At 47.2% G+C, this 14,974-nt stretch overlaps 1 protein-coding gene across 1 annotated transcript in view; it reads left to right on the top strand.

The window, feature by feature from the left end:
• NLE1 (notchless homolog 1) overlaps nt 1-12,994 on the top strand; it is a gene marked incomplete in the record, with an annotated part of 17,488 nt that extends 4,494 nt beyond the window's left edge. Inside the window, 6 exon segments of the mRNA XM_087702839.1 lie at nt 894-1,029; nt 2,475-2,521; nt 3,929-4,131; nt 7,110-7,269; nt 9,874-9,944; nt 12,564-12,994. Coding sequence (XP_087558965.1) covers nt 894-1,029; nt 2,475-2,521; nt 3,929-4,131; nt 7,110-7,269; nt 9,874-9,944; nt 12,564-12,576 — 630 coding nt within the window.
• Between the last annotated feature and the right edge of the window lie 1,980 nt (nt 12,995-14,974).

The following is a 14,974-nucleotide window of genomic DNA, read 5'->3' on the forward strand; positions in this document are numbered from 1 at the left end:
ATAACAACAACCCTGTGAGGTGAGATGGGCAGAGAGAGAATGACAGGCCCAAAGTCATCCAGTGTCTTTCATGCCAAAGGGGAGACTAGAACTCACCGTCTCCTGGTGATTGGGACACAATCACCCAGCTGGCTTTCATGCCTAAGGCAGGGCTAGAACTCACTGTCTCCTGGTGATTGACCCATAGTCACCCAGCTGGCTTCCATGCCTAAGGCAGGACTAGAACTCACTGTCTCCTGGTGATTGACCGACAATCACCCAGCTGGGTTTCATGCCTAAGGCAGGACTAGAACTCACTGTCTCCTGGTGATTGGGACCTAATCACCCAGCTGGGTTTCATGCCTAAGGCAGGACTAGAACTCACCGTCTCCTGGTGATTGACCCATAGTCACCCAGCTGGGTTTCATGCCTAAGGCAGGACTAGAACTCACCGTCTCCTGGTGATTGACCCATAGTCACCCAGCTGGGTTTCATGCCTAAGGCAGGACTAGAACTCACCGTCTCCTGGTGATTGACCCATAGTCACCCAGCTGGGTTTCATGCCTAAGGCAGGACTAGAACTCACTGTCTCCTGGTGATTGACCCATAGTCACCCAGCTGGGTTTCATGCCTAAGGCAGGACTAGAACTCACTGTCTCCTGGTGATTGGGACACAATCACCCAGCTGGGTTTCATGCCTAAGGCAGGACTAGAACTCACCGTCTCCCACTTAAGATGCCTTAACCACTAGAGCAGCTGGTGCTTCCTGTCTACTTCCCTGCAGAGATCCAGATAGCAGCCACATTTGGAGGGATGAGTCAAGGGGGCTTAGCATCTTTTCAAAAGGGGGTGGGGTCCCTGCAGAGAATGAATGAAGGGGGGCAATTGATGCCTTGTTTTTTTGTCCTCCTCAGGGCATCCTGTGCCGAACCCTGCAGGGCCACGCCCACTGGGTCAACACCATGGCCCTCAGCACGGATTATGTCCTCCGGACGGGAGCCTTTGAGCCGGCCAAAGCTTCTATCAACCCCCAGGATTTGAGCGGATCACGTAAGAGAATCTGGCACTTTTGAGTTCTCCAAATAACCTGGGAATTTAAGAGGGGTGGATTTCCACTCCCAAAATCCGCGGGTCAACAGGCTTTAAGATGGGTGGACTTCCACTCCCAGAATCCCCCAGCCAGAATGCCTTAAGATGGGTGGACTTCCACTCCCAGAATCCCCCAGCCAGCATGCTTTAAGAGGGTTGGGCTTCCACTCCCAGAATCCCCCAAACAGCAGGCTTTAAGAGGGGTGGACTTCCACTCCCAGAATCCCCCAAACAGCAGGCTTTAAGAGGGGAGGACTTCCACTCCCATAATCCCCCAGCCAGCCTGCTTTAAGAGGGGAGGACTTCCACTCCCAGAATCCCCCAAACAGCAGGCTTTAAGAGGGGTGGACTTCCTCTCCCAGAATTCCCCATCCAGCAATGCTTTAAGAGGGGTGGGCTTCCACTCCCAGAATTCCCCATCCAGCAATGCTTTAAGAGGGGTGGGCTTCCACTCCCAGAATTCCCCATCCAGCAATGCTTTAAGAGGGGTGGGCTTCCACTCCCAGAATTCCCCATCCAGCAATGCTTTAAGAGGGGTGGGCTTCCACTCCCAGAATTCCCCATCCAGCAATGCTTTAAGAGGGGTGGGCTTCCACTCCCAGAATTCCCCATCCAGCAATGCTTTAAGAGGGGTGGGCTTCCACTCCCAGAATTCCCCATCCAGCAATGCTTTAAGAGGGGTGGGCTTCCACTCCCAGAATTCCCCATCCAGCAATGCTTTAAGAGGGGTGGGCTTCCACTCCCAGAATTCCCCATCCAGCAATGCTTTAAGAGGGGTGGGCTTCCATTCCCAGAATCCACCAGCCATCATGCTTTAAGAGGGAAGGACTTCCACTCCCAGAATCCCCCAAGCATCATGTCATGCAATTCACTGGCAGAGTTTAATCAAAATCAAATAAGTTGAGACTTTAGAAAAAGCCCAAAGGAGACCAACTAAGATGATTAAAGGCCTGGAGACTAAAACATATGAAGAACAGTTGCAGGATTTGGGCCTGGCTAGCTAGAGAAAAGAAGGACCAGCGGTCACGTGATTGTAGTATTCCAGTATTTGAAGGGCTGCCCCAAAGAGGAGGGGGTCAATTTATTTTGCCAAGTACCGAAAAGGCAGCAGAAGAAACAATGGATGGAAACTAATCAGGGAGAGAAGCAACCTGCGATTAAGGAGAAACTCCCTCATAGTGAGGACAATTTAACCAGTGGAACAACTTGCCACCAGAAATTGTGAATGCTCCAACACTGGAAGTTTTTAAGAAGAGAGTGGACAGCCACCTGTCTGAAATGATAAAAGGGGGTTGGACTAGAAGGCCTCGAAGGTCCCTTCCAGTCCCGCTCTGATTCTAATCAATTGCCATTAATTAAGAACTATCCACGTATCCTATTTATCCTTCGCTTTGCTTTTCCTACAGTGGCAGAGATCAAGCAAAACGCACTCTTGAGGTACAGTCAAATTCGGGTAAGGGTCCCACACATATATATTTTTTTAAAAAAAATGGAAATCCGATATTACCGTATTTTTTGGATTATAAGATGCACCAAGAGTTTGTTGACTGTGGAAGAGATGCACAAAAGTCTATTTGTAACCAACTGATACCCTTTCTATAGCATGTAAAGAAGGATGTTGTATTTGTTTTAAATTAAAAATTAAAAAATTTTAATTATAAAAATAAAATAAAAATTTAATTATTAAAAAAAAAAAAAGACGCACCAAGATTTTGAAGAGGTAAATTTAAAAGAAAAAAAGTTTTTGCACTGTGCAGAACTCCCAAACTCTCTGTGCGCCTCGTTTTTTTGTGAAAAAATTGGGACATGCAGAGAGTTTGAGAGGCTTGCAAAGTGCTCCTGGGGGGTTGGAGGGGGGCAAAAACAGGCCTGGTTTTTGCCAAAAGAAAAGGGCATGCACAGCCTTTAGGAGGCTTGTGGAGTGCTCCTGGGGCGGCGGGGAGGGGGGGGGGAGAGGGCAAAACGAGCAAGAAGCCGCCCATTTTTCACTTGATTTTGCCCTCCCCAGCCCCTAGGAACACTTTGCAATCCTCCCAAAACCTCTACAGGTCCATTTTTGCAATAGGGAGCAGAGTTTATATAATACCACTTTATAATGCTTTGGTAAGGCCACACTTGGAATACGGCATTCAGTTTTGGTCACCACGATGTAGAAAAGATGTGGAGACTCTAGAAAGAGTGCAGAGAAGAGCAAGAAAGAGGATTAGGGGACTGGAGACTAAAACATATGAAGAACGATTGCAGGAACTGGGTATGTCTAGTTTAATGGAAAGAAGGACCAGGGGAGACATGATAGCAGTCTTCCAATATCTCAGGGGCTGCCCCAAAGAAGATTTGGGAGTCAAACTATTCTCCAAGGCACCTGAAGGTAGAAAAAGAAGCAATGGGTGGAAACTAATCAAGGAGAGAAGCAACTTAGAACTGAGGAGGAATTTCCTGACAGTCAGAACAATTAATCAGTGGAACAGAAGTTGCCTCCAGAAGTTGTGAATGCCCCAATACTGGAAGTCTTTAAGAAGATGTTGGATAGCCATTTGTCTGAAACGATGTAGGGTTTCCTGTCTAGGCAGGGGGTTGGACTAGAAGACCTCCAAGGTCCCTTCCAACTCTGCTCTTGTATTGTTTCAGGAGGCCAAAAAATGCTGTATTCAGTATATAAGATGCACCCAGATTTTCACCCTCTTTTGGGGGGGAGGTTCATCGTATACTCTGAAAAATACGGTAGATATTTAAGATGGAAAGTGTTCAAAGATTGTTTTGAATCGTTTTATGCTGGGCTGATAAATAAATCCTTGGCTGCTTCAAAATCATCTCTTTTTCAATTCAAAAGTCATTTTTTCCCCTTCTTTTCTTCCCCCAGGGCCAAGGACCGGAAAGATTGGTCTCTGGGTCAGATGACTTCACTTTGTTTCTCTGGATTCCCGCCGAAGATAAGAAGCCATTGACAAGAATGACGGGCCATCAGGCGCTAATCAATCAAGTCCTCTTCTCCCCTGACACCCGCACCATCGTCAGCGCCTCCTTCGACAAGTCAATCAAGCTTTGGGATGGACGGAGCGGGAAGTAGGTTGAATTTGGGGGGGGATTTCTCACCTAGGCTTCCCCAGCAGCATGAAGCTGAGTCCTCGTCCCGATAAACCCCTTTTATTTAATTGACAATGAAGTGTCTCCTGCAAACTCCACTCCCCTTTCGCTCTTCTTTTATTTCCTCTGGGAAATAATGGTCTCCTGCAAACTCCACTCCCCTTTCGCTCTTCTTTTATTTCTTCTGGGAGGGGCCATTCACCGTCCACCTGTGTCCTTACTCCCAAGTCGACCCCTGTTCCTTACCTGTTCCCTTTGTCTGGCAACTCTGTGCATGCGCACACTGGGAACAGGCTCCAGCTGTTCTTCTGCCTCACTGATGTCTGACTCCGAAGGCAGCTGATAACTGTCGGACGGCCCTGGCCCCCTCTCTGCCTCCGACACAGAGCCCTCATTCGAGCCTTCCCCAGACTCCAGGACTGGCCTATCTTCCTCCCCAACCCTCCTCACTGTCCGAATCTGCTGCCAGCTCTGCTGGACGTTGGCAGGGGGTTCTGGAACATTCTGGAGATCTTCCTTCCTTACTTTGGACGCACATCCATCCAGATGTGGTGAGGTTTTTCTGGAGGACATTTCTGGAGTGACTCGTGGTGTTGAGGACATGTTCTACCGTGTTTCCCCGAAAATACCACCTGTCCTGAAACTTAAGGCCATGCCAGATTTTCGCAGTGGGCAAAAATATAAACCCTCCTCTGAAAATCAGCCCTAGTGAAGAGGTGGGTTTAGCCAGAACAGGGGGCAGCTCTTCCCTTCCCCCGTCACCTCAGGGCTTCTTGGCTCCTTAATCGGATCCGCTGGGCCCACTCCGTTCACAAAACAGCTGATTCGCGGGTGATGATAGATGGATGGATGGATAGATAGGTAGATAGGTAGATATGCAGAGAGAGAGAGAGAGAGAGAGACAGATAGATAGACTGATGATAGATGGATAGATGAATGGATGAATAGATATACATAGATATGGATGGATGGATGGATGGATGGATGGATGGATAGATAGATAGATAGATAGATAGATAGATAGATAGATAGATAGATAGATGATAGACAGACAGACAGACATAGAGAGAGATAGACTGATGATAGATGGATGGATGAATGGATGGATAGATATATACATAGATATAGATAGACAGATAGATAGATGGATGGATAGACAGATGGATGGATGGATAGATAGATAGATAGATGGATGGATGGATGGATGGATGGATGGATGGATGGATGGATGGATGGATGGATGGATGGATGGATGGATGGATAGACAGATGGATGGATAGACAGATGGATGGATAGATAGATAGATAGACAGACAGATAGATAGATGGATGGATAGACAGATGGATGGATAGATAGATAGATATACAGAGAGAGAGAGAGAGACTGATGATAGATGGGTGGATGAATGGATGGATAGAGATAGATAGATGGATGGATGGATGGATGGATGGATGGATGGATGGATGGATAGACAGATGGATGGATAGACAGATGGATGGATAGATAGACAGACAGATAGATAGATGGATGGATAGACAGATGGATGGATGGATAGATAGATAGATAGATATACAGAGAGAGAGAGAGAGACTGATGATAGATGGGTGGATGAATGGATGGATAGAGATAGATAGATAGATAGATAGATAGATAGATAGATAGATAGATAGATAGATAGATAGATAGATAGCGATAGAGAGAGAGATTGAGAGAGAGAGATTGATAGATGATTGAGAAATAGATAGATTGATGGATGGATAGATAGAAAGAGATATACATAGAGATAGATAGATAGATAGATAGATAGATAGATAGATAGATAGATAGATAGATAGATAGATAGATAGATAGATAGATAGATAGATATACAGAGAGAGAGAGATTGATAGATAGATAGATTGATTGATTGATTGATAGATGATAGATTGAGAGATAGATAGATAGATGATGGATGGATAGATAGATAGAAAGATAGATATAGATAGATAAATAGTGATAGAGAGATTGAGAGAGAGATAGCTAGATTGATAGATGATAGATTGAGAGATAGATAGATAGATGATGGATGGATGGATAGATAGATAGAAAGATAGATTGATAGATATAGATGATAGATAGATAGATAGATAGATAGATAGATAGATAGCGATAGAGAGATTGAGAGATAGATAAATTGATGGATGGATAGATAGAAGGATAGATATACATAGATATAGATAAATAGATAGATATACAGAGAGAGAGACTGATGATAGATAGATAGGTGGATGGATGGATATACATAGAGATAGATAGATGGATGGATCAGAGGTGGGTTCCTACCAGTTTGCACCTATTTGGTAGAACCGGTTCGTCAAATCTACCGAACCGGTTAGAAGAGGTTCCACCAGTGGACCCAGAAAGCAGGCCACACCTACAGAAGAGGTTCCAAAAATTTTTGAAACCCACCACTGGGATGGATGGATAGATGGATAGATAGATAAGAGGGGGGATAGATAGATACTGTAGATAGACAGGAAGACAGACTGATTCTGTGGTAAGCAGGGATACATACAGTATTGGTAGTCCTTGTCAACGTCCGTTCTCATCACGGTTGTTCAGGGAATCGCTGCCGTTGTTAAGTTAGCAACACGGCCATTAAGTGAATCTGGCTTCCCCATCAACTTTGCTGGTCAGAAGGTCGCAAAAGAGGATCTCATAACCCTGGGACCCTGCGACCGTCATAAATATGAACCAGTTTGCCAAGCGTCCGAATTGTGATCCCTTGACACCATGGGGATGACACAAAAGGTCATAAGTGCGGGAAAAAAGCAATAAGTTGCTTTTTCCAATGCCGGTCACTGAACGAATGGTTGTAAATCAAGGACGACCAATAATAAGAAAATAAAAAGAGGCAGACTTGGGGAAACGAGTGGGGCAGGGAATTCCCACTGTAACGGGCCGTTTCCGACCCCCAGGTATCTCAGCTCCCTGCGGGGACACGTCTCTGCCGTGTACCAGATTGCGTGGTCGGCCGACAGCCGCCTGCTGGTCAGCGGAAGCAGTGACAGCACCCTCAAAGTGTGGGATGCCAAGACACAGAAGTTGGCCGTCGATCTGCCGGGACATGCCGATGAGGTATGGCTGGTGTCGTTCCCCCCCCCCCCCCCCCCAGGAGGCCAGAAGGAGGATGGAGTTTGCGGTCATCTAGAACCGTATTTCTCAACTCAACAAGTTTGCAATACTGTATATGGACTTCAACTTCCAGAATTCCCCTAGGATAGGTGGATATCCATTTCATCTAAAGCCTGCTGGCTGGGGGATTCTGGGAGTGGAAGTCATCCCCTCTTAAAGCATGCTGGCTGGGGAATTCTGGGAGTGGAAGTCCTCCCCTCTTAAAGGATGCTGGCTGGGGAATTCTGGGAGTGGAAGTCCACCCCTCTTAAAGCATGCTGGCTGGGGGATTCTGGGAGTGAAAGTCCACCCGTCTTAAAGCATTGCTGGCTGGGGAATTCTGGGAGTGGAAGTCCACCCCTCTTAAAGCATTGCTGGCTGGGGAATTCTGGGAGTGAAAGTCCACCCGTCTTAAAGCATTGCTGGCTGGGGAATTCTGGGAGTGGAAGTCCACCCCTCTTAAAGCATTGCTGGCTGGGGGATTCTGGGAGTGGAAGTCCACCCCTCTTAAAGCAGGCTGGCTGGGGAATTCTGGGAGTGGAAGTCCACCCCTCTTAAAGCAGGCTGGCTGGGGGATTCTGGGAGTGAAAGTCCACCCGTCTTAAAGCATGATGGCTGGGGAATTCTGGGAATGGAAGTCCACCCCTCTTAAAGCATTGCTGGCTGGGGAATTCTGGGAGTGGAAGTCCACCCCTCTTAAAGCATTGCTGGCTGGGGGATTCTGGGAGTGGAAGTCCACCCCTCTTAAAGCAGGCTGGCTGGGGAATTCTGGGAGTGGAAGTCCACCCCTCTTAAAGCAGGCTGGCTGGAGGATTCTGGGAGTGGAAGCCCACCCCTCTTAAAGCATTGCTGGCTGGGGAATTCTGGGAGTGGAAGTCCACCCCTCTTAAAGCATTGCTGGCTGGGGGATTCTGGGAGTGGAAGTCCACCCCTCTTAAAGCAGGCTGGCTGGGGAATTCTGGGAGTGGAAGTCCACCCCTCTTAAAGCACCCTGGCTGGAGGATTCTGGGAGTGGAAGCCCACCCCTCTTAAAGCATTGCTGGCTGGGGAATTCTGGGAGTGGAAGTCCACCCCTCTTAAAGCATGCTGGCTGGGGAATTCTGGGAATGGAAGTCCACCCCTCTTAAAGCATTGCTGGCTGGGGAATTCTGGGAGTGGAAGCCCACCCCTCTTAAAGCATTGCTGGCTGGGGGATTCTGGGAGTGAAAGTCCACCCGTCTTAAAGCATGCTGGCTGGGGAATTCTGGGAATGGAAGTCCACCCCTCTTAAAGCATTGCTGGCTGGGGAATTCTGGGAGTGGAAGTCCACCCCTCTTAAAGCATGCTGGCTGGGGAATTCTGGGAGTGGAAGTCCACCCCTCTTAAAGCACCCTGGCTGGAGGATTCTGGGAGTGGAAGCCCACCCCTCTTAAAGCATTGCTGGCTGGGGAATTCTGGGAGTGGAAGTCCACCCCTCTTAAAGCATTGCTGGCTGGGGGATTCTGGGAGTGGAAGTCCACCCCTCTTAAAGCAGGCTGGCTGGGGAATTCTGGGAGTGGAAGTCCACCCCTCTTAAAGCACCCTGGCTGGAGGATTCTGGGAGTGGAAGCCCACCCCTCTTAAAGCATTGCTGGCTGGGGAATTCTGGGAGTGGAAGTCCACCCCTCTTAAAGCATGCTGGCTGGGGAATTCTGGGAATGGAAGTCCACCTCTCTTAAAGCATTGCTGGCTGGGGAATTCTGGGAGTGGAAGCCCACCCCTCTTAAAGCATTGCTGGCTGGGGGATTCTGGGAGTGAAAGTCCACCCGTCTTAAAGCATGCTGGCTGGGGAATTCTGGGAATGGAAGTCCACCCCTCTTAAAGCATTGCTGGCTGGGGAATTCTGGGAGTGGAAGCCCTCCCCTCTTAAAGCAGGCTGGCTGGGGGATTCTGGGAGTGGAAGCCCACCCCTCTTAAAGCATTCTGGCTGGGGGATTCTGGGAGTGAAAGTCCACCCGTCTTAAAGCATGCTGGCTGGGGAATTCTGGGAATGGAAGTCCACCCCTCTTAAAGCATTGCTGGCTGGGGGATTCTGGGAGTGGAAGCCCTCCCCTCTTAAAGCAGGCTGGCTGGGGGATTCTGGGAGTGAAAGTCCACCCCTCTTAAAGCAGGCTGGCTGGGGGATTCTGGGAGTGAAAGTCCACCCGTCTTAAAGCATGATGGCTGGGGGATTCTGGGAGTGGAAGTCCTCCCCTCTTAAAGCATACTAGCTGGAGGATTCTGGGACTTGAAGTCCACTCTTCCTAAAATTTCTGATTTTGAGAAACACTGATCTGGTTAGCCACATGAAAGGGTAGGATCGTGTAGACTTTAGTATTGTACCAAGCACTGTTTTATAGAGTATTTTTCTCTATGACAAATTAGCAGCTCTTGATACAAATTTTCTAGTCCTCAACATGGGTCTGAAATTCCATAGGTGTGATCCCCGTGAAACGTATTTCTGTTTTCTCTCGTATCTGGTGGGAGGGGAAGGGAGGGGTTCAACTCAAAGTTGTTTCAACTTCCTCACTGCAGTTGTTGTTCTGCTTTTGTGATACCTTCCCTTTCCAGGTGTTTGCGGTAGACTGGAGTCCCGATGGCCAACGTGTTGCAAGTGGAGGAAAAGACAAATGCCTTCGGATGTAAGCTGTTTTTTTTTCTCCTCCCTCTGTCTTTTTTTTAATTAAGATGGCCAGGCTCAAATGTCTTAGTTGTTAAGAGCATCCCAGGCACACCTGGTGGAATTGCACATGTAATTGTATTTGAACAGAATACAATTGGAAGGGACCTTGGAGGTCTTCTAGCCCAACCCCCTGCTTAGGCAGTAAACCCTACACCACTTCAGACAAGTGGTTATCCAATCTCTTCTTAAAGACTTCCAGTGTTGGAGCATTCACAATTTCTGGTGGCAAGTTGTTCCACTGGTTAATTGTTCTCACTGTCAGGAAATTTCTCCTTAGTTCTAAGTTGCTTCTCTCCTTGATTAGTTTCCACCCATTGCTTCTTGTCCTGCCTTCAGGTCCTTTGGAGAATAGCTTGACTCCCTCTTCTTTGGGGCAACTCCTGGGATATTGGAAGGCTGCTATCATGTCTCCCCTGGTCCTTCTCTTCATTAAACTAGACATTCCCAGTTCCTGCAACCGTTCTTCACATGTTTTAATCTCCAGTCCCCTAATCCTCTTTGTTGCTCTTCTCTGCACTCTTTCTAGAGTCTCCACATATTTTTCACATTGTGGCAGCCAAAACTGGATGCCGTTTTCCAAGTGTGGCCTCACCAAGGCCTTGTAAAGTGGTATTAACTTTTCACATGATTCTATCCCTCTGTTGATGCAGCCTGTATGTACATTTTATTTTGTTTTTATTCCTTTTCTATAGCCACTGATCCAATTGACTCCTAATACACAAATAGTTTCTCTCTCCTGTCTAATCTATTTTAAAAATATTTTATACAATATAAATATTTACCGATAGAAGATAATATTTGTAACTCGGGGGGGGGTTTGAATTTTGGGGTCTAGGAGGAGGAGGGGAACTGTGGGTTCCCGGGGAAATTTTTGAGTTTGGTGTGGGATTTTGCAGACATTTTATTACCCAACTAGGTAATGTCATCCATGCTAGAAAGGGGTGTGTGTGTGGAGTGAGAAAGACAAGGGGAGGAGGAGGAGAATGAGAAGGAGAAAGGGGAAGAGGAAATCTATGGGGTCCTTGTGAGTCCCTGACCTGGGTTGTTTTCTCGCAGACGTTTCCTTACCCAACTAGAGAATATCATCAGTGCTAGAAGGGAGGAGGGTTTGCACTGTCTCTGTTTATGTACCAGTGGCTTGCCCTCTCAGTGCAGTGCCCCAATGAAGGAATCACCAACTCAACCAAACAACCAAAAGGTAAGGAGCAACCTAAAAAGGGAACCAACAAAAACTCTTCCACCAACAGTGACGGGGCAAGCTGCTTGTACGTAAACAGAGAGGAAATTCTACTCCCTTCTAGTCCTGATGGTGTAGTTGGGTAAGGAAACGTCTGTGAGAAAATCGCCAAGCTTAAGAGACCAGCAAGGACCCTACAGTTGTCATAGTCTTCCTCTTCCTCTCCTCCTCCTCTTCCTCCTCCTTCTGTCTCTCCTCCTCTTTCTCCTCCCTCTCCTCCTCCTTCTGTTTCTCCTCTTCCTCCTTTTCCTCTTTCTCCTCCTCCCTCTCCCCCTTCTTCTCTTTCTCCTTTTCCTTCTCCCTCTCCTCCTCCTCTTTCCTCCTCCTCCTTTTCCTCCTCTTTCTCATTCTCCCTCTCCTCCCTCTCTTTCTCCTTTTCCTCCTCCCACTCCTCCTCCTCTTTCTCCTCCTTCTCTTTCTTCTCTTTCTCCTCCTCCTTTCCCCCCTCTTTCTCATTCTCCCTCTCCTCCCTCTCTTTCTCCTTTTCCTCCTCCCACTCCTCCTCCTCTTTCTCCTCCTCTTTCTCCTCCTCCTTTTCCTCCTCTTTCTCATTCTCCCTCTCCTCCTTCTCTTTATCCTTTTCCTCCTCCCACTCCCACTCCTCCTCCTCTTTCTCCTCCTGTTTCTCCTCCTCCTTTTCCTCCTCTTTCTCCTCCTTCTGTTTCTCCTCCTCCTTTTCCTCCTCTCTCATTCTCCCTCTCCTCCCTCTCTTTCTCCTTTTCCTCCTCCCTCTCCTCCTCCTCTTTTTCTTCCTTCTCTTTCTCTTTCTCCTTCTCCTTCTCCTCTTTCTCATTCTCCCTCTCCTCCTTCTCTTTCTCCTTTTTCCTCCTCCCTCTCCTCCTCCTCTCTCTCCTTCTCTTTCTCCTCCTCCTTTTCCTCCTCTTTCTCATTCTCCTTCTCCTTCCCTTTTCCTCCCCTTTCTCCTCTTCCTTCCCTTTCTCCTCCTCCTTTTCCTCCTCCCTCTCCTCCTCTTTCTCTTTCTCCTTTTCCTCTTCCTTTTTCTCCTTTTCCTCATCCCTCTCCCTCCTCCTTTTCCTCCCCTTTCTCCTCTTCTTCTTCCTCCTCCTCTCCTCTTCTTCCTCCTTTCTCCTCCTCCTCCTCCTCCTCCTCCTCTTCTTCCCCGCACAAACCCCGCTCCCTTCTGGTACTGATGATATTACCGAGTTGAGTAATATCCACCTTGGAAAAAACAACCAGGTTCAGAGAGCATTAAGGACCCCCATATAAATCTTTAGAATAAAACATTTTACTCTTAATTCAATGTTTCTCAACCGTTGGCAGTTTTCAAATGCGTGGACTTCAAGGCCAAGTTCTCAAGCATTTTTCTTTTCTTTCCAACAGTTGGAGACGATAGCAGAAGGACTGGAGAACTTTTCAAAACTCTTTCCTGGCGCTAACATTAGTCTGCTCCTCCTCCTGTTTTAGGGAAGATTTGGGGGTTTGAGAATGGGGGCCATTGTACAGAATACTTGACAGACAACTTCCTTTTATATCGAACACAAGAGAAAAATATATTGAATATTTTCATCCATGTTACTATCCACAAGGATGCTGAAGATCTTCGGACCACGTTTCACCTAGGGTTATGAACTATCCTGGTCACGAATAAGCCGCCATTCCTTTGCTTTGGACTCCTGTCAATAAGATGGATATAATTATCTCATTCCCTCAAATAGCAGACTCCGAAGTGAGTACAGAAAGAATTGGGACGTTCAAGAAATGAAATAAAGGTATCGACAGGCTTGGCTGAACTTAAATATTTCGAAGATTTTTTTTTTTTTTAAATTATCTAAGAAGACCGAAAGACCACCAAAAAAATATTCAGAGAGGAAAGAAAATATAGTACAAAGCATACACAATTTTGGCTAACGTTTGGTAAAATGAAGAAGCAAAGATGGAATGGAGTCGGCCAAAACACGACAGGCTGGCAGGAAATCTGTGTTCTGACCGAGGCTTCCCAAGAGCCTGAAGCAAACTCCTTGTCCTGACAAAAAACCCTTTTCTTAATTGACTGTGAATTCTGCTCCTTCACCTCCAACAAAGTCTTTCCAGGGAGGATTTACAGTCACAGACCTTATCTGGCTTGGAGAGCTGCCTGGCCGACATCTGCAGAACTTGGCAAGGAATCTCGGAGAGTCACGAACCAATGAAGCAAATTAATTGTCTCCTGCAAACTCCACTCCCCTTTCGCTCCTCTTTTATTCCCTATGGGAGGGGCCATTCACCGTCCACCTGTGGCCTTTCTCCCGAGTCGACCCCTGTTCTTTAGCTGTTCCCTTTGTCTGGCAACTCTGTGCATGCGCACACTGGAAACAGGCTCCAGCTGTTCCCAGTGTGCACAGTGGTTAGAGTGCAGCACTGCAGGCTACTTCAGCTGACTGCAGTTCGGCTGTTCAAATCTCACTGGCTCAGGGTTGACTCAGCCTTCCATCCTTCCGAGGTGGGTGAAATGAGGACCCGGATTGTTGTTGGGGGCAATATGCTGACTCTGTAAACCGCTTAGAGAGGGCTGAAAGCCCTATGAAGCGGTATATAAGTGTAATTGCTATTGCTATTCTGCCCCACTTATCTCCTACTCCAAAGGCAGCTGATGACTATCGGATGGCCCTGGCTCACTCTCTGCCTCCGACACAGAGCCCTCTTCAGAGCCTTATCAGACTCCAGGACTGGCCCAGTTTCCTCCCCAACCCTCCTCACTCTCTGAATCTGCTGCCACTGGCGGGCCACCACAAGCTCCTTAGAAATACTCCTTAGACGACAAGACTCCTATACGCTGCAATTTTTAAAAATTTTTTTATTTTGCAGGTGATATTTCTTAATTATATCCTTTTAAATCCCATCTCCGGTTTTTAAATCGAAATGTTTGACAGCAGAAAGAGATAATGCAAGGGTAGTTCTTGCTTAACGTCCCAAAATTGGGGTGGACGGCAACTCTGCTATCAATGAGCAGCACGGTCGTTAAGCATGATGTGGTTCGTTATTTTGGGGATAACCTGGTTCCTTTCCCATTGCATTGTAAGAAGGAAACTTGCACAGAACTAGTTCTCAAGTTACGACCATTCATTTAGTAACTGTAGTTACAAGAAGCCTGAAAAAGGTGGATTTTCACAGTGAACGACCACTGCAGCGCCCCCCATGGGTCACGTGATCAAAATTCAGGCGCTTGCCAACTTGTTCCTATTTATGACGGTCCCCTTTTGCGACCTGAGAAGCAAAGTCAATGGGGAAGCCAGATTCACTTAAGAGCCGTGTTACTATCTTTAACAACGGCAGCGATTCACTTAACAACCGTGGCAAGAGTGGTCTTTAAATGGGGCAAAACTCAACTCGCCTTAGCAGCAGAGATTCTGAGTTCGATTCTGATTGTCGGTTGTGGATTTCCTCCTGTAAGTACTGCAGCTTTGGGGAGGTCCGTCATAATGTTGAACGGCCGCTATGTGAACGGTCGTAACTGGAGGACTAGCAAGAAACCGCTTTTTAAAGTAGCCCACTGCAATAAAACTGGCTTTCCTCACAATGCAAAGACATCTGAGAAAACGTAGGGGATCAGCGCTGAGAATTGAAGGAGTCACTAAAATATATAAGCATCAGCTAAAACAGTGTTTCTCAACCTTGGCAACTTGAAGATGTCCGGACTTCAACTCCCAGAATTCCCCAGCCAGCGAATGCTGGCTGGGGAATTCTGGGAGTTGAAGTCCGGACATCTTCAAGTTGCCATGGTTGAGAAACACTGGGCTAAAAATGTTCAAGAA

This window comes from Thamnophis sirtalis, unplaced genomic scaffold, assembly GCF_051295495.1.
Source record: "Thamnophis sirtalis isolate CommonGarterSnake01/CBP01778 unplaced genomic scaffold, rThaSir2_p1.2 scaffold_17, whole genome shotgun sequence".
In the NCBI taxonomy this organism is placed as follows: Eukaryota; Metazoa; Chordata; class Lepidosauria; order Squamata; family Natricidae; genus Thamnophis; species Thamnophis sirtalis.